The sequence below is a fragment of the Dermacentor albipictus genome, chromosome 8, assembly GCF_038994185.2.
Source record: "Dermacentor albipictus isolate Rhodes 1998 colony chromosome 8, USDA_Dalb.pri_finalv2, whole genome shotgun sequence".
Classification (NCBI taxonomy): domain Eukaryota; kingdom Metazoa; phylum Arthropoda; class Arachnida; order Ixodida; family Ixodidae; genus Dermacentor; species Dermacentor albipictus.
The window spans coordinates 63596763-63616511 of record NC_091828.1 but is presented as its reverse complement, the minus strand read 5'-3'; the positions used below and the strand labels follow the sequence as shown (position 1 = coordinate 63616511).

At 47.2% G+C, this 19749-nt stretch overlaps 1 protein-coding gene across 7 annotated transcripts in view; it reads left to right on the top strand.

Annotated features, from left to right (window-relative positions):
* The first annotated feature begins 9069 nt into the window (after nucleotides 1–9069).
* The window catches only part of LOC139048802 (uncharacterized), an 83907-nt gene continuing 73227 nt past the window's right edge, over nucleotides 9070–19749 (top strand). For 2 of the 7 annotated variants that reach the window (XM_070523508.1, XM_070523502.1), the window contains exons 1-2: nucleotides 9184–9262; nucleotides 14392–14412. In XM_070523508.1, coding sequence (XP_070379609.1) covers nucleotides 9199–9262; nucleotides 14392–14412 — 85 coding nt within the window. In that variant the 5' untranslated portion in view covers nucleotides 9184–9198. Of the gene's footprint in view, nucleotides 9162–9183; nucleotides 9263–11738; nucleotides 11830–12122; nucleotides 12426–14391; nucleotides 14413–19749 lie in introns of those variants that run through there. The other 5 variants (XM_070523504.1, XM_070523507.1, XM_070523506.1 and 2 more) reach the window with 5 other exon arrangements.

Here is a 19749-nt window from a genome sequence, read left to right as displayed (position 1 = left end):
CGATTGTTGACGGGGCCACAAAAGGCGCCCCTACGTGTACTTACAGCCTGAACTAACCCTGCAAAAGGCTGAGTCAACGACTAACGAAAAACGGCGCCAGCCTTGGCTTTCCAGGTTGTTATACGGTCACTTATTACATACCATCGGAGGCGGAGTTCGATGAAACGGCGTGAACTGCGACTGATTGGATGATTGTGATTAGCCGCGATATAGTCGTCAGATTCCCTAGTCTAGTCGCCCAGGGAAGAAGACGGGATCAAAAACGGAGCCCATCCAAGCAGTGAGGATGCCGTGTCCTGATGTGACGTCACGCGGTTAATATGCTCCTGCATGAGATGGACTTGCGTTCCAAAAGCCAGTGTTACTAATGTAAATTAAATCCCTTTTCTTTCGTGCCCACTGCTGCACGTACTCTTTGATGTGCTTGGTGGATTCTTGGCCCAAAATCACCTCGACATAAACCAAACTGGTTGAAAGCCGTATGATCAAGAAGGCAGTCCTTCACCATCTGTGATCGACGGACCTGGCCATCTTCGCAAGGAAGATGTAAGCGGTAGACGGAAAAGTAACTTCCGTGGATCTGAAATCAGCAGAGGTCCTTTAGGTGGCTCAGGCAGGCACAACCGTCGCAGAAACTGCATGGAGTCTTGCACGACTCGAGGAAGCTTTACGGAAGAGCCGCAAAAGGCAGTCCCCACGATCTGCCATCGGCAGACGTGTGAACGTCCCGCTGAGAGAGACGAACCTAGGGTGCTTGAGGTAAACTGTGGGCGGAAGAGTGACTTCTGTGGATCCGGGATCATCAGCACTCCCTTTCGTGGCTCAGTAACACAGAACCGCCACAGTGGAGTCTTTAACGTCTCGAGCAAACTCGAATGAGGAGCAGGTAAAAGCAGTTACATGGAGGGGTTACAGGACAGGTAAAAGCAGTTACATGGAGGGGTTACAGGACGAGCTCACAGATGCCTTGGAAAAGATAGGTCTTGAGAGAGAAGGAACGGAGGAAAAGAAGGAACGCAACAAGGAAGAGAAGGGGCAGGAAGAGATGTAACAAAAGCGGGCAGAAATTGAGCGGGCGTAAATAATACTAGAGCAAGGGAGATCAGCACGCAGGGTAGATGCGGCGCCTCCACACAATGAAAGCGTGGAAATTGCGAGTTTGATTTAGCCGTACAAAATGGGCGACGAAATTGGTCTCTAGCTTAAAATTTTGAATGGATTTGTGAGATGTGATTATTTCACCAGCACACTCGGCCGGAGAAGTTCCTTGAGTATCTGCCAGGAGGAGCGTCACAAGTTGTAACTTTACTGAGTCCACTCGAGGCAGGCGTGTACAGCTAAGTAAAAAAAAAATTAAATTATGGAGTTTTACGTGCCAAAACCACTTTCTGATTATGAGGCACGCCGTAGTGGAGGACTCCGGAAATTTCGACCAACTGGGGTTCTTTACCGTGCACCTAAATCTAAGTACACGGGTGTTTTCGCATTTCGCCCCCATCGAAATGCGGCCGCTGCGGCCGGGATTTGATCCCGCGACCTGGTGCTCAGCAGCCTAACACCATAGCCACTGAGCAACCGCGGCCGGTACAGCTAAGTAAGCCCAAGTTTGTTCGCAAATGAAAGGCTCTCTGCAAAGGAATTTTGGTAGACATTTCAAGAGCAAAACGAAGTCTACTGAGAGCTTTGTCGCGTTTGCGTGTCGCCTGATGGATAATTTTGCAGAGTTGGTGAAAGGACCTGGGGCGGATAACGTCAGTAAACGGGCCCTGCTTAGTGCGATTTATAGAGACCCTGACGGATAACACGCGCCTTTCTCTAAACGATGGGCTGGAAGGTGTGCATGCAAAGAGCGCTGCACTGCTGGCCGATGAGCATATGCAAATCATGGTTTCCAGTGACAGAGCAGTAGCTCCCTGTAAGATCAAAAGCCTTCTCCACGGTTGCAATCTTGCCCTCGGGGGCAGCAAACCACAAGAACAGAGCATGAAAAAGCTAGCTGCGGAGAAGTATTTAAGTTGGAGGAGGAAATATTTCCGATTTCCCCCACAGAAATTAATGAAGAAAGTCCGGCGCTGATTTACGACGACGAACTTAGGGCAAAGAAACAGGACAAAACAGCTAGATCAGGAGACGTCATTAAACTGAAGGAGGAAATTTTTCCGATTTCGCCGATGAAATTTCAGGAAGTTGATCTGGCAGAGGAGTTTCCAAAGGGAAGAAACAAAAGATACTCGAAAACTTGTAGCAGATAGCGTGAAAAAAGAACAAGATGGCGCTTATTCAGGAATGCAGTAGAGATGGTAATGCGCCAGTGTAAATCGCAAAACGCTAAAAGAGATGGCCATCGTAGGAGGCTGCCCTACACAGTCCCGATTTCTAAGCCGACCTTTGGGCAGTCGAATGGGCCTGCGACACGGCGGCTAGGCTAGGTATTTCTGTCCCGACGTGGGAGCGGCCCGCTACGTGCTAGGGAATGGTCCGATGGACGTCAATGAAGTTTTTTTCCATGCATCCATCCAACATTGCGAAAGAGAAAGCCGCGCTTACCGCTTGGAATTTTTCAGGTCAGTGCGTGTCCGAGCCGCAAGAGGAGGAAGAAAAGAAAGCGACGTTGGGCACGCAGGAGGACAAAAGCCAGGGGGCATTCATGTTCCCCCATGTTGGGCAGCTTTTTAGGTGCAACCTGTATGAGCCGGCAGAGCGCGGCGCTAAGGAAATGCGAAGTGGCCATACCAGGCAGTGAATTCACAGACCAATGCCAAAAATACATGTTGACAGAACGAAGGTATCTGACGTGTCTAGATTGGGTAATACCTTTTGCACCCTCTGTATTGCACGGTTTACAATTTAGACAAGAGCTTCCAAACAACGTCCTCCTCCTGTACTGCTCATAGATATGGCCCAATCGTAGGGTATTCAGAAATAAAAGTGGCGGTCTCGCTTTGAAGCAGTTAAGCATCATTTATTTGCGTGAGATATGCTTGCACCGCCAAGTCTAGGCTTTTGGTTGAAGGCCTGTAGTGGCGGGCTCGAGTCTCAGTTCACTTTTAATAAGTCGTCGCGAGGTTTCTTGGGGGGGAGAATGACGCGTTAGCTAGCGGAGCCATTGTTTAACCGAACAATTTAGGAAGTGTTTGTACTGTTGCTGTAAGGCGTGATTTGCTCTGACACAGAGAATCAAGGCATCTGTGCGCGTCTCGCACGTATATTCATAATACGACAGTGGTCTGAGTATCGTTTAGAGCCTGCGTGGAAGTATTTAGAAATACGCCCCAATTTTCGTTTAGTTTCGAGTGCGCGATTTACGCGATGTTTTCTTTGGTACTTTTCTAGGATTATTTCTCTAATATAAGAAAATATTAGTGCGCGAGTTGCACAAAAGTAGAAGACTTGTGGAGCCTTATTCAGAATCTGAGTATTGTTTTGAGTAGGAAGCCTTGTTTTCACGACCAGTGATTGTCTCACCATACTTTTGCCGAAGATTCATTGTCTGGCGTGACGCCAGCGAAGCTGGCCTTGATGTCGTCCTAGACCAACTTAACGAACGCTTTCGAGAGCATCCTGTGCTATACCTCAGTCGATAACTGACACGGCGAGAAATGGTGTTTAGCACCTCGGAGAAAGAGTGTTTTAGCACTACATGGACCGTTCAAAGGCTAGGATGTAATCCCCTATGTAATACCCCTTCGGGGGCCTTTAGGGGTATTATGAAATAAATAAATAGATACTATAATGCAGACACAAAATCCATGGTAGAGAGCGACCATTGCCCTTTTGCATGGCTTAAGCAAATGTCAGGAAAAAGGGTGAGACTGCCTAGCTAGAGTCTGATTTTGCAGGAATTGGAGGTCAAGTGGGAGCGAGAGTAAGAATTCAAGCGGCCAGAGGCAAGGTTTTAAGCAATGAACGCACCGTATTTTTTTGAGAAACCAGTTTTGTACGAATCGCTGTCGGTATTATTGAGATAGGCAACCTATTTCGGTCTTACGAATAGCTGACCACGAAAAAAGAGGAATAAGACAGAGAGAGGGAGCATAGAGTGCAGTAGGCATATCGCTAAGGCACACTGACCAGACTGTGTTCATGCTTGTAGCAACATTATCAGGGTAAAGGTGCCAACATAGCGATCGCTTTGGCCTCGATATGAAGTGTGAAATATGCTATCACTTCTAGAACAATTCCTGACATCTTGGGCAAACATCGACGCTTCGGGCAACCCGACAGCTGGTCACCTTCAGGTAGAATCTCTTGGCGACGCATGTGTCTTTTACGCCTCAACACGGCCCAGACCATCATTAGAATTTCCCACGAGCCAACCTCATCCATTCATCAGCGCCGGTTCAGAATTCAACGCAGCGTTGACACCAATTGTTCACGGGTCCAGAAAAGGCCCCTTTACTGGTACCGATCAGCCTGATCTAATGATGAAAGGACCAAGTTGACGCCTACGCAAGAGCGACACCAACGTTGGATCCCCAAGTTGCTACATGGTCACCTATTCCATACCATTGAAAGCAGTGTTCGGAGGAACAGTGTCAGATCCTGAGCTGTATACTGCTATCGATTGGACAATTGGGATTCACCGCAATAGAGTCATGAGGTTCCCTAGTCTAATCGCCTAGGAAAGACGACGGCATAGAAAGCGGAGACCTTTCGAGCAGTAAAGCTGACTTGTCCTGATGTGAACTCAGTCATTTGATGTGCTTCTGCGAGTAGTGGGCTCCCGTATCATCACAGAGTGTAACTAATCCAAAGAAAGCCTTTTTTCTTCATTCCTACTTCTGTATATGCTTGTCGATGGGTTGGTTGTTCGTCAGCACAAACGACACCTCGAGCCGCTACAAGTGGGGGGGGGGGGATTTAATAACTTCTGGGATATATTGCATGTGTGCAGAAGGAACTCAACTTCGCGGAAAGCCAAAAATGTTGCTTTGCAGAAAATTGATTCATAGGTGTTGGGACGCGTAATCACACCTAAGGAAGAAGGACGAGACAAAACAAATGCAGGCTGGAACGAAATTTTACTCTCACAAGGAATAAATGTGAGGACATGAAGAGGAGGGCATACATGGGAAGGGAAGTTATATTAAAAACAAGTGCTGTCGAAAAATTTAATGACATCAAATAATTCGCAGCGGCGTTGCTCTGCAATTGATAAGGAATAAAAAATAGATGTCCTTGGGCAGGGTGGACTCTCTTTAAAAGTTTGCCTATGCTATCCCACCAATTCGCTAAAGGCTGCACCGGGTTTGCATTTGTCTGCTTCTTGCAGAAATCGTGGGGGTATTCTGCAATGCACATGTACATCGGTGCTGTACCGCAATCGGAAATCGCAAACATGGGAGGTTGTTGAAGCTTCCCGTATCAGGAAAGAAAAGACAGTGACAGCTATTTACTTTCGATATCACCGTTAGAGTGTGAAATTTTGTTTCAGGACGGCGCGCGTTGTAAGTGCACATTATCCCTGTCCTTTTGTGTCCTGCTCTCTGTGAGTTCTCACGTATTCCTTCCTCGTGTGAGTAAAGTTGTGTTCCAGTCTGCATTCGTTGTGTCTCCTTTTTCGTTGCTTGTGTCTGTGCTTCCAAACAACCATGTATATATGCCAACTGGTCAGGTTATCCGCTTTCCTGGAGGAAACCAGCGGTGCTTCACTGAGCATGTGGCAACGTTTCATAAGGTCACCATGGCGATATGAAGGACACTATCCCTGTGTATAATCTTTATTGCAATTACGACTCTCCAGGAACATCGCGAAAATTAGGGAGAGTGTTTGGCTGACTGTCTAACCATTATTCCACTACTTGGCTCATCGCGTAGTCGATCGTCATTTGATATCAGTCGCGGTTTGTTGCGGGGATTGAACTGGGTACATAATAAACAGTCGGGCTAACCAAGGTCATTGGGTAAGTGTTAGTGTGTATGCGCCACTGTTCTATGGACCTCTTCTATGCTAAGCTTAGTCACTGGGCGTACGACCCTGTGTCTACGTGGCGCTTTAATGAACCTTTATCACGCCAGCTTATGTCACTTCTAATAAGCCACTTGGTATATGCCGCTCATAAACCCACCTCATTGACGCGAGCATGGATCTTTTAGTATGTGCCACTGGATGTGAGCCGTTCCTCCGTGAACCCCTTTGACGCCAAATTGGGTGCTTGGCTATGTGCTGCTCATCAATTACGATAAAAAACAAATAATTCACAACAGTGCATCACACAACCCAACCTGCCTCGCATATACTCTGTGAATCTTGTGAGAATATTTTTAACGCGCGAGCCATGCCCGCACATCACGGTGCGGCCGTGAGATGGCGCAGCACGTTCTGTGCTCTGCGGTCACAGCATGGTGTGTCGCTACGACGCTTCAATAATGAACAATGTAGCGTGGATATTCATTATGAGATGGGTTCTGCCACAATTCCTCGTTTATTTTTATAGCCGGAAGGCTCAAAGGCATTTTGCATTGAACAGGGTGAGGAATGCTACAGCTTTCGGGTCAATAAAAGAAAAAACTATAACTGCGTTTTTCTTCTTGAACGCGGCTTACGCACAAGTGTATGGGTGCTTTTTCCATTTCGGTGCATTTCGCACACAGTGCTTAAGAAATGCTTTGAGTGTGTGAAAGTGTTGCCTTTCAATTGTTGAAGCTGATATTTTATTACGTATCTGATGCCCGTTTTATGATTTTTATAAAGTATTGGGTGCTATTAGGAACGATGAGAAGACTTGGATGGGGCTTCACCGTACTCTGGGCTTTCTAAGCAACGTGTCTCGCCTGACACACCCGCATTGTCTCAAGACGCGCAGCACGTTCTTCGGAAGTCTCCTGGGCACCCTATCCGGCGCATTTTGCTGTTCTTCAGGTCGTGCGCAACGCTTACACAGTACTTCGGTATCAGTCGACTAGTGCTCATCCTTGCGCGGCTTGCGCTGCTGCTCCATCCATCGCTCTGTCTTTCGATCACCAGTCGAACCCGGTGCATCCAATGTGCACACATAGTCCGCAGCAAAAGCCAGAGGAGATGAACCAAGCGCGCCTCCACCTATCCTCCTCCGCCCGCTCAGACACACGGTCCTCCCTTCCACCTCCAGGCAACATCCTCCACCAACGCTCGCTTCCCTTTCCCAGCTCAATGGGCTCTCTGCGGAGCTGGGATCTGGCTCCTTTCACAGACGGGGCATGTACTGTTGCGCGTGAAAATTCACAGCAATCGCCAGCTAATTTTAGGCGTTGTCATTTGTGGGAGAGGAGAAAATACTTTGTGGATGAGTTCAGTCGTATCGCCTTTAATTTTAGAGTAGCAATGGCACCATCGTGATCGCTAAGTTGAGCAGTTTTACACCTCCTGTAACGGCTCAAATTTTCGTTATCGAAGACGAGGTACCACGGCGTTGCCCTAGCACTTGATCACTCATGCCGGCAGAATGGCGAGTTGCAGCATCGATGGTTGCTGAATCTCGTTCAGGAGAACGGCGTTGTATGCTGGATTGTAGGCGTCTTTCGCGAGAAACGTTGGATGAGTCCTTCACGGCAGCAACTGAGTAAGAGTAGTGAGATAGAGCACCAACTATGTGGCGGTCACATTGGGAAAAAATGATCCACAACAAACAAATGCAACGGTCAGTTCAAGGTGTAGTTGCACTGTGCTCACCTGGACAACGTTCGTAGATGCGCTTTCGAGGACGCCCAAGGCTTGCATGTACCTGCTTGGCACCAAATTGCCAGACAAACCACAGGGTTGTCTTCTTGATGGTGGCCGTCGAAGCAGCACACTGATCCTGTATCCTGTAGCGGCGCCTCAGGATCCATTTACGACTCTGAATGACGCAGGTACTGAGCAGACACTGACAACGTGGTTGTGGTTATTGTCAGGCACGTGCGCCACAAGGAGCGCACATTTACTGCTGCGACAAAGAAGAAGGGCCAATTGCTCGAACATTCACCAAAATATTCCAGCCGATCTCTGTTATCCTGCACCTCAAGAAAGGTACGAACCGTGGCATCAATGGTTAGGAGTCTCCGTTTCAGATCACGACTTCTTTCGATTATTTCGGGATTTCGTGCATCGTGCACGACATTTCACCATAATGTGGCCTGAAATTATTTTTTCTTTGTTGGTTATGCAGTTATGAATGGCTAACCTGTGCTATGGGAGAGTATCTGTTCCCAGAAACCAAATGCGCTATCAAACGCTGCTGCACATCTTCGCGTAGTAATACAAGTGCAAATTTCCACCCCGACAACTTTCCCTTTAATGCCATAGAAAATTATCCGAGTATACTGTGAATAACATACAATGTTGGCACTGTAGTGGACCGTGGATGTCTCGTGCTGGAATGGCAGCGCATATTATGCAAGGACGTTACGGAAGTAGTTCTACAATGTGGGTAAGCAGCTGAGGCATCACGGCTGGATGTGCCGCTTCCGGAGTAAGAAGAAACTCATTAGGAACTAAAAGAAGACAAACAAAGGAAGAAGGAACTTGCCAGTGACACTTTTGATAGCGGAATGTGTCTTACCTACACATTTAAAAAACGTGGTATTACAGAAATAAACTGTCAACAGAACGAACTATAAATTAATTAGAATTACAAAAGCATCTTGCTTTCAACTAGTCTGCTTAAGTTGCATGAATTTTTAAAACAAATTCTTTCCTCGCCAGTAACCCCCACTTCCCCGTGTCACCTGTATTTTTGGATATATTATCGCGGTCTGATCCAGGAGATTGTGCAGCCTAAAAATGTGTTCGCTACGTGCAGCTGGATATTTACCCCTGGGACGACTGGTCGCTCTTAAGAGTTCTGTATATATGTGTGATTCAAGTGACATTGAGCCAAAAGCGAGATCCGTTATCTCGGCATATAGGACGAGAACATCCGTGTATTGTATCGAGAGCAAGGCGGTTTGATCCGGGCTACGCGCCCAAAATTGAGAACGTGCGGTCTCTGGCCCCGAACCTGCGCATTTACCGCAGGTCTGCTAAGGCCTGCGTTCCATACGCTAATTCCGCCTCGCTTTATATGGGAGGGATGCACGAGCGCTGCAGCCTCGTGGTAGCAGTAGAAGAAGACTGTTCCTGCTGCTGTCCGGTGGGTCGCCTCTCGCTGTGAAGATTCCTTAGACGCGTCGGGACGCACTCAGCTGCTGGAGCCTAAATATGGGTGAGGAGATTCGTCGCCCATTTTGCAGCCTTCTGGCATGCTTGTAACGATTCAACGTAATCGCTGGGCATCAACCAAACCGCAGCGTTACGAGTGCCAGGGTAAATGCCCATTTTCTGGCATTTAATTATTATGCCTTGTTGAATATAGCCATATTGGGATTACAATGCAACTGCAGGGGATACAGACGCCCTAGTAGTGTTCATTGGAGTGGTAAAGTGACGCCTTCTACGGCTCGCACGAACGGGCCTTTCACATGCGATAAAGAGAATGAGTCATTTATGTACAAATGTTCTTGAATGATAATGCTTACAGTTACCGCTCTCTGGACGCTCATTTAACGTCGGTAGAAAACTGTTGTCGTTTTTACACACCAAGTTTGGACATGTGGTGAACGTGCAGGAAATGCGCAGTAGGATGCGATCTTCAGACCAAGTGTGTGAATCTCGCGTCTAGTGAAATGAGAGTGACGCCTCGTAGGAAGTTTAGTCTTGCTGCTAAATACATTTCAGGACGCAACGTGAACACCGTATTGATGTTTGCCGATAGATTTGCATATTTCGTTCAAATAGCTTTTTACATGCTCTGATCCATAAAACCAAAACCACGCACTTCGCAGTATAGCCCGAGCTTGCGACTTTTGTAACCATACTAATGGAGAATCTCTATTCGCTTGCTAATTATTTTCGCATGTGATACGTCAAAGTAAAAAAAAAATTTGGCAGCAATTCCACTCTGCAAAGGTGGGTGCCCAGCGACGCTTACAAATGGTAGATATAAATGCACAACCCAAGGATACATAGCTATTTTGGTGTTCTTTAATATTTCACGCTTTACTATGGCTTTGTGGTCACTACGGTAGACGGCCAATTGTTCAGTGATGAAGATGGACAGGTCCTTGACGAAAGCTAAGCCCAAACACGAGCGTCTCCTGGTCCTTCACACATTGGCATTGCTGTAGCACTGTAGACCCAACTGTTCGAGCATGAACGAGGGCAGACAATTGCCGCCTGCCTGCGACACGTCTACGTTGAAGTTGCCCACGACGAGAGCGGGAGTTTGATCGTCATCAGCCGGACCGAGCACCCATCTAAAGCGCGCGTTCATAAAGTCGTCTACGTCACGTTTGGAAGAGGCAGGTCGAACGTACAGTGGCGTTCATAGATTTGGAGACCATGCGAGGCCGTGGCCGTGTATGTCCTTGGGCATGCGTGCGCCGTCTGGCGGCTCGGTGTCTGCCATGGAGGAAGGAAACTGAGGAGAGGCCCTACACCCTCCGCCCGCTAGGAGAAAAGTGTGGAGGAAATGACGTAGTTAATTCTCCTCTTTTTGCTGATTTTTTTTATTTCTTTGCTGCGATGGTCACGAGTTTCGGGCCACAATGGCGACTTTGTTTTGCTGCTGTGCGCTCACGCGTGTTGCTCCGTAGGTTTCGTACCGTGGCAAAGGCGCCGTGCGGGCAGGTTCGCGTTGGTCTCCGTGTTTTGTTGCACTGCGTTATCTGGACCGTGCTCTACTGGATGTTGCTGTGGCCAGGTGGGACACGAGGAACCAAAGTTCGTGAAAAGAACGCGCATGGAACGCTGTGCGCAATGTACCGCGCCACGGCAATGGCAACAGACCAAGAAATATCTGCGGGTAATTTTGCCCTCTTTGGCAGAATCATGCTAACGTGCTAACGATTGTTTAGTATTGCTGCGGCTTTAGCTTCGACTTTAGCTTCGCAAAGAGTGACGTCAGGGCCTCTCCTGAGTTTCCTTCCTCGGTGGTGTCTGCTGTCGAGAGTGTCGCAGCGCGCACGCGCGTCCATCCTGTCTCGCTGGCCTGCTCGCTCGCTCGCTGCGCACCCGCGAATGCGCCGTTCACAGGAATTTGTGGCTGCCGCTGCCAGTAGTGTTGTTCGCGAAGCAGCGGCGTAGCATCTTCGATCGCCTTGGTCCGATCTCGGCGCTGTCTTCGACGATCTCGACGCGCTCTGTTCAGTTGCTGCAGCGTCACAAAGTTGCACTATGCAAAATTTGTTAAAACGGGAGTGAGAGTGTAGCCAATCAGCAGGCGGTGAACCATTCGTGCCATGCGAAGCCAGTCTCGTAGCCTAGCGGATTATCGCTCGAACTTCGCATCTCTAGTCGCGTTTTCCTCCTAGCAGACGACGTGCTCGTAATCAAAATGATGGACATGAGCCTGCCGTCATTTTGACCTCACCAAAAACAACGACAACCTCCCCGGACCTTTGTCGTCCGGCGACTTCGCTGCTTGCCAATTGGCAGCTCTCTCGCTGCCTTGCCACAAATTTTACATACTGCCCCTTTGTGACGATGCAGCAGCTGGACAGACTGCGAAACGAACAAATATCTCCGATCGCACCCCTGGTGGCAACCAACGCAAATTACGATAATCGGCCCGCGCGCCAGTGCGCAGCGAGCGAGCACACAGACCAGTGAGATAGGATGGACGCGCATGCGCACTGTGATACTCTCAAGAACAGGCACCAACACCATAGCCACTGAGCAACCATGGCGGGTGCGCGCTTGCTAGTCGACTCGATGGTCGAACGCGGCGCCTGTGTACCCCCAGACTTGCATGAAGAAGTCGGTCCATGTCTCGGAGAGAAACGTCCACCGCGGGCAGATGCACCGACCTGACGTTCAGAGCAGCCACCGACAAGGTATATTAGAGCGAAAGCCCTTCTACGCCATCTCTCGCAAGGTCGTTCATCGCATAGCGATTATCTTGAGCGGGCAGAAAGTAAACGTGGCAGTTGTGACGTCATGCCACACAATCCGCAGTGAAGAGATGTTGCAGCTGCGCTCGCTAGGAGCGTCGCCGAGGCGGCACCACGTAACTTGGCAATCGCTCTAACCGCTGCGTTGCCGCCGCTTGGTCGCTCAGTCTCGCCATGGATGGCACGCTGGTTTAGCCGTCAGCGCGTGCGCTTCAGCGCAAGCTACAGCTGAACTCAGTCATCTAGTCGATGTAGCTGGAAGGCAAGCTGCGAAATATCAAGCAACAGCAAAGTTGACTGCTGAAAGGCCGGAGAAAAGGGAGGCCACATTAGCACGTTCTGATGAGCTTACCAAGCGCCGAAGCGTGCCATGATCGCAGCTTCTGCAGCTGCCACCATGGTTCAGCGACACAAACAAGGCGAAGGACACGAAACCGTAGATGCAAGTAACGGCAGCCACAATGAACGTTTGACAAACCACACCCTCCGGCTTCCGGCAAGCTCGACTGCGACGGCCAGGTTTCACGACGACTTCACGGGTAACCGCTTCGGCAGAGTGTGTTATGTTTGTGAAAGACTGTGGCTTAATTTTGATGAAACATCTGTGCATAGTCTTTGTAAAACCAAGCCAAACAGACCTTTCGCTCGCGATAACTAGGTTTACGATATAATCTAACAGTTTGACGAATCTAGGCGCACAAGCTTTGTTGACGGTGTGAACGTGGTGGTTATCTTGCCGCCCGAATTCATCCAGCAGGTCGCGGTCTAGGTTCTCTCGGACGTATTAGAAGGTTCGATCGACCTTGGCGTTGTTGAAGTATAGACGATGCAGCTGAAGCGAGCTGACGTACCGCTGGGTCTGCGGTGCAATATAAACGCTTGCGCGCCGCGTCGCAGCCAGAGCGACGCCGACGGTCGCCTTTCCGCCGCTGCTCTCGGAGTTGTTTCTCGTAAAGACCGCCTCGCAGCGTTTTTCCGATGTTTTCTGGTGTTTGGTCACTCAGCGTCGCTCGGCGTAAAGAGACATCTGAGCAGGTCGTGCTTTTGCCGCCGGAAACGGCTCGATGAGCACCGACCAATCAGCGCCGGTCCGTGTGCCGCTCGCGTGGCTGGACGCTCTGTGTAGGCGTTCTCTCGACGATGCCGAGAGACGCAATGCCAGAGCATACCGCCAACAAAGCTGAATATTTTCGCTGTTCCTCGGGCGTACGAAGCACGCGTGGCCGTTCTGTACCACACTGGAATGATGGGCGCCAACGGAGCCAGCTGTGGGAGCAGACGACGATGTCGAACGCGCGAGCAGTGGCACGAGCCCGTTGGCGCGGTTGCGCCGATGGGCGCCAATGAGCAGTTTGGCGGGTTCTTCACGGACGGCGCATTCGCCCTAGCTTTATATAGCTTTGCAGTAAAAATCTTTTTGGTATATGCACGTAAGCCGAATGATATCTCCTCATTGCGATAGCAACTATATGGACACTACATGCGCATTTCTGCCTTCGCCATGAGTTTCCGTATGAGTGAAAGCGTGTGAGAGTGAGCCGGCCAACGCAGTTAAATTTCGGCGGCCTGGATGCGGGCCCTCTCCAGTGGTGCGCGACACCTGGGGGTGAGGCGAGGGAGAGTGGGCGTTCTTCTCCGGCTCCTGCTAGGACGCCTAGATGCCCTCCCCTGCCGACGCTCCGTTCAAAGTGGAGACAACTGCGGCGATCGCGGACGCCATCGTACACACCTTTGGTGGGCGCCGTAGGGACGCGTTGCCGGCGCTTGTGTGTCTTGAAAGCGTCTGCGACGTGGCTAAAGTACGCACCCGCGTCGGCCTCATCTTCAAAGCAATCTGCGATGTTTGCAGAGTGCGTGTAGCGCCTGTGGCTTCGTATGCGCTGTGCATTCGACGTTTCGTCCGACGTGAAGCGACAGATGCACGTGCTTCCCCTTGCAGGCGGAACTGTTTCAAGACATTGCTCACCTCCCTGTGTTACTACAATGAAGGTCTTCGTCCAGCAGATTGGTTCTATCGAACTCTCCATTACACGCTGAATATGTTTACTACAGCGTGACATCCTGTTGATTTAGGGACTTCCCATTTTTGTTTATACCAACCTCCTAATTTCCCAATCAGAAGTTGAATGGAACAAGCCTTATTGCTCTGTTATCTTTTTATATAGGAGAACGCATTAACAGATTCTATATGTTAGCAAAACAAACGCAGCCATATCCGAAACACGCCCTCCTAGCTCCTTAGTAGAGGTTCTGGTCAAGTCATATTATAATTTGCCATAGGCAATGCGATACATTTACAGGCATTGGTCTCAAAACAAGTTCTCAAGTTTCCACGATGTAGCCACAAAAGGAGAAAAGTTCGAGAGAGCTTGCAAACGTCGAATTGTTTGCCAATGTGGCGCGCAGGTGTATTGGTGTTGAAATCGAGCGAAACTCTAGTGGTACTTGTTAAACAAGATACTTGATATCTAATTCGCAACGATTTTTGTTTCTTCGGCTTTTCAGGTGAGCTCGACGACTCAGACAGTAAGTAAACGCTTTCATTTTCTGTTTTACATGGAAGGTCACTATTTGTTTGCCTGAGTCCATTGCCAGTAAAGAATATCAGATGAGGAGTAGGTTGCCGTTAACGATTGCGCAGGGCTCTCTTCTTTGGAATATTATTTGTCGCTATCTTTGTAGACTCCTATATACACCTACATATGTGCATATATAATAGGCCCGCACACAGGCACACTGGCAAAAACATGCGTTTATACGTGTATGAGTGTGTGTGTATTTTTGTGCCGGGCGACAGAAAGAGATAGCTGGAATATACACAAGAGGAAGCTGGCAAAGAAAGTGAAGCTAAAAGTGCAATTTAAGGAAAGCGATATTCTCCTCACTTTATTTCACGTCATCGATTGGACGCGGGTTGGAACGGAGGCGGCGCCAAACCGGTTCTTACTAGACGGCAGCCCGATTCGAAACCGCGTTGCCCCAGGAATGCTTGCTTGACGGTAGGAATAAATTCTCAGTTTTCGCGTGCACCAACTCGCTGTGGATCTCAGAAGCCACACCCGGACTTTGCGGGCATAGGCATTCAGTGTAACATGGCTTAATTTTCATATCAAAATAATCTCGTTCGCAAATTGGACAGTCTTGTTACCGAAACTCGGCCTCTTGCTTTTATTTCTTCTAATATTCCTGTCATACTCATTGTGGATTCAAATGGGTAACAATACAGGTGATGTCATTGGCCTGAAAGCCCGGCCTACTTCGTCGTCTCACTCGGAACCCAGCACCCATATGCTTAGAGAAGAAACTAGAGCATGTGATCAATTTGCAGACATCCCCTGCTCGAAGCTTCCTTCATGCAGTTGCCAAGGGTGACTAGCGACCTTCTATATGGTGTACCCTAGATATATCAGATCACATGTTCAGGCGATTTGCGGATGTGAAGCTCACGTATGTTCATCTGGCTTCCGGCATGATACTTGCTTTATATACGGGGCATAGGTCGGACACTCACTCATGAGTTCGCTCAATCACACTAATTCCCACTCATTCCAAAGGCGTGAGTTCGAGTGAGCACCAGCGAGTGTACGTGAAGGTGAGTGGGAGTGAGTGCCAGTGAGTGTGAGTGGAGGTCAATGCGGTTAAGTGCCTGTTAAAGTCAGTGGAGATCAGTGTGAGTGAGTGCCAGTGATTGTCAGTGGAGGCGAGTGCCAGTGAGCTCCTAAAGGCTATTTCTCAAAAGAAATCTGCCTTATTCAAGGACTTATAGTTATCTAGACCTTCAGAAATAAAGTTGAAGAAGGCAAAACTCCGTCAAGCTCACGGCTTGTGCGCTCCCGTTCACATTAACAAGAAATACACTTGTATTGGTTTTCTGAATGTTCCATCATTTGCAGGTGGTAGAATGTACGACTTAACTGGATATTTCTAATACCTTTGAGTGCCCGAAGCTTAAGTTTAAATGAATAAGTAAAAGAATTATCTGTTCAATTTTGTGGAAGTTGAACGGCTTCCAATGAATGCACATTTCGGAAGCTTGTGAGTGAGAAGACTGAAATAGTATTTAAGCAACGCTTACTCATAATGTGTGGATACAAATAAGCCATGTCACTACGAGAAAATCTTTCCCGTGGCAAACGCAATCTTTCAAAAAATTATTGTAGTGGAGTTCGTAATTAGATATCGTGCCCGGTTCTCTTTTCTCAGCGGTTGTCTTTCACTCTGCACGTGCATTAGTGTTAATGCGATGCATATGAGTGCTCGTGAAGACAAACCCCTTTGTTACGGCGCGCCTTTGTTCGTCGCTTACGTAGTTCATTACCACGTAGCGGTTTTTTATGGAATGCATGGAATAGAACGCTTTCTATTCTCTAAGATGCACAACGAGTGACTTCTCACTTCTGCTGTGCGCGTACTGTAGCTCGGGTAATTAATCGTCATGGCTCGTGGAATGAATTATTAACTAAACAAAAGAGGCAGAAATAACGTAACGAATCAAAAGACAAAATATGTAAGAGACATGACTCTTAGTTCAATGGCAAACCGCTTGGCAAACTCTTATTAGTGTCCACGCTTGCTAAAGAAATAATCAATAGATTACAACGCTCAGGTAATCAAGCAAATAAATGCTTCTGCCTTGAATTCGAGACCGTGTCCTTGGAGTTATTGGCAAGAGTGATAAAAATATGGCCCTTAAAAGTATTTTCAAATTTTCCATATAAATTACGCATAATTCAGCATACGTCTGAAATATAATAATAACTTACGTTGTATTTGCCATCACTACGATTATGATTAAGAGGCACCGTGCACTGGCGCACTCCGAATTACCATTAAACACCGGAGATTCTGGCATTCCGCCCCCTTCGAAATGCGCCGCCGCTGCAAGCGCTCGAGCCGGCGTGCTCAAGCCTAGCAATGCTACTTTTTAAAAATAATGGCGCTTCGAAAAACCACAAGAACAATCTCAAATGATAGCACTAACACCAAAGCCAATAGCCAATAAATTTTGTTACGTGCAGTTTAACGAGTCTACCATATTTGTGCTGTGCACTATATTTGTGATACTTCGCCCCAAAACAGCTGTGGTAGCAAAGTGAACGAAAATCTACAAAGTCTTCCAATTCACTAGTTTCTTCGGAGCTGAAAAGTATACTAGCCTTGGATACATATCTCCTCAGCCTAAACACCTCGAGTTCCCTCTTCCTATCATCACTTTACACTCGCCCTCAAGTATTTGGCGGCAAAAAGAAAGACAATAGAAAATTTTAGCACAAAAATACCGCTTGAGTCTAGGGTTTCTAAAAATTTTTATTTATAAACGGTTTCTTAACAGCTTTCTAAAGAACTCACAGATTTCTTAAGGCTGATTAAACCACTGCGTGTGCAACCATTATTTTTTGTCATAGTTGTGACAGAAAACCATAGATGGGAGACAGAGAAGCTCAATATCTCGCACTATAGCTTATTCTGGAGGTACATAAATATGAAACATGACACCATTGATTTAACTACGAGAATGAAAATTAACTCTACGACTCTAGCATGAACAATACAATGATTGCTTGTTTTGGTTTCCTGTGATGCCTAATTGAACCTAAAATTTGCTAACATTACGAGTCTTCACACAGAATTTACAGCGCAGAATCATTTGTCAATATAATTTGTAAATAATTTCAGAATTTCATCAGAGGTTCAGCAGATACCAGGGTCAATACACCGGCTATAAATCGCTTCATACGCACGTCTACTTCATTGTGTATATTTGCACGTCTTAAAATAAAAATGTGCAGCAACTTGAATAAACAGACTATGCTAGCAATGAAAATGCTTGGTATTTGATGGTTTAGTTGCTTAGTGGAAAAACTTTAGCGAAAAAGGTGAGGTAGCTAATACGTCGACAGAAAAGTTATTGAACTTTCCTAATTTCGCAATTCTGATTCGTATTCTAGAACACCGACATTTGATTAGATTTGACAGAGCATTTGTGCGCCATTCATTTATTATGAAACTTGTCCTTCTTAAGGCTAATTTTGTATTAACAGAGAAGTGGTTTAACCGAAATAATCCCCCCTCCACCCTAGATGACGCAGCTGATTCTGTATTGCACGCCTGTATAGAAGAGGGGTAGAGCAGATAACACATAGGTTCTTTAAGCTTCCAAAAAGAAGACTTGTCACTTGAGTGGTGAGTTGTTGTGTTGTGTTCGTTCTGAACGCGGAATGAGCGTAGGGAAGCGTAAACTTTTGCAATGAATATCTCTGGAGCCAAACGCGTGTTTCCTTCACAAATGAAGTGACGTTCCCCTGAAATACTATTGTCGTTTATTTAATTAGGAAATCTTGATCGTTACTTTTTGGTCGACAGAAATGGTTCACAAAAACCAGCCTCATAACCCACCTGAGCAAGCATCATATACTTAGCTGGCCTAACACTTTATTAAATAAAGTGACTTTCTTCATGGCTACGTATCAACTAGTTGTATCGTATTGTTAGTATCGTCCCTGAATTTGGGCTCCTCGCTCTCTTTAGGTAATATATGCATGCTTTCTATGGATCGGTTCTTGAACAATAAATAAAATAATGTTAAATAATTTTCTCTTCATAGGCTCAGAACCCGCGAAAAAAATAGCGTTTTTATAGCTGAAACACCTAAAGGGAGCCTAGAAAGTTGCTCGAGTCACTTTACTACTGAGTACTTATCTCCCCATGCAGACATCATTTGCAAGACAAGTAATAAAATAAATTTAGATGAAATGAATTCTTTCCATTAAATACTCGCCGTAAATAAACTAGTTACATGAATTGCCTGTATACTTACATTGATTACCGCATAAGTATACATGTGGAAGATAAAGTGATCGTCGAAACAGCCCGCTTCCAAGTTTCTGCATTTCAAAATGATTGCGTTAGGGGAAATAACGGTTGCCAAATAAATTTGTTCTGTTTACATGATTACGCAGCAGCGCCGCGCAATGCGCCTTGCAGCGCGACCGTTATGTGACATAGCAGCGACATCAAATGAAGCTTGGTTATGCGGCGCGGTAAAGCGGTCCGTGTCACCCTTGCTGTTGAAGTTATTACCTATCCGATCGTGAGGTATACATATCTCCACTCAGTGAAGATGGCAATGCCGCGGCAGTTCATTTTACACCAAGCTCATGGCCACGGAGAGGGTTCGACAAAGAGATGTCGTGTCGTGGTGTCGCGTTGTCTAAAAACGGAAACTGAAGAAAAAAAATGATGCGAATTACTTTTTGGTCTACATGTCAATTTCAAAATCTACAAACATCGATACTGACTTTTTTGTCCATCCCTCTAAACTTCCTTGTTTAGACATGCGCCATAAAATCGGTGTGAACTCGATTAAATTATTCGCGGGACTCTTCGGTAAATAGATTGGTTTGCTTTTTCTTGAAAGTCAGGTGCACCGGAGCACGTGTGAGAGAATAAACTTTATCTCGGAGACCAAGCTGTTGATGCTGAAGGTGGGCGGCGACAGTACTCCCGATAGCCGTGGCCCTGTGCTGATAGCCTGTCCCAGTTCATCAGCCATAGCTGGTCCTCTGGTTTAGGGCTTATCAGTTGTACCTCCCACTGATTGGGTTTGCTGCTTGGGTACGCTATGTTCGCGGGTTATTTTTGCATTCCCAGCCCATGTGGTAAAGGGTTTCTGGTCTATCGCAGAATTGGCAGTCCTTTGGTAATGTTGAGGGGTATACTGCGTATAGTATTGTACCGGGCAGGTATTCGTGCATCTGAAGTCGGCGTAGTATGACTGTTTCTTCTTTGTTAAGCTCCATGTGTGGTCGCAGATATTCTCCCCCGGGGAACAAGCAAATACTAGTTATTTATGCAATTAGAATA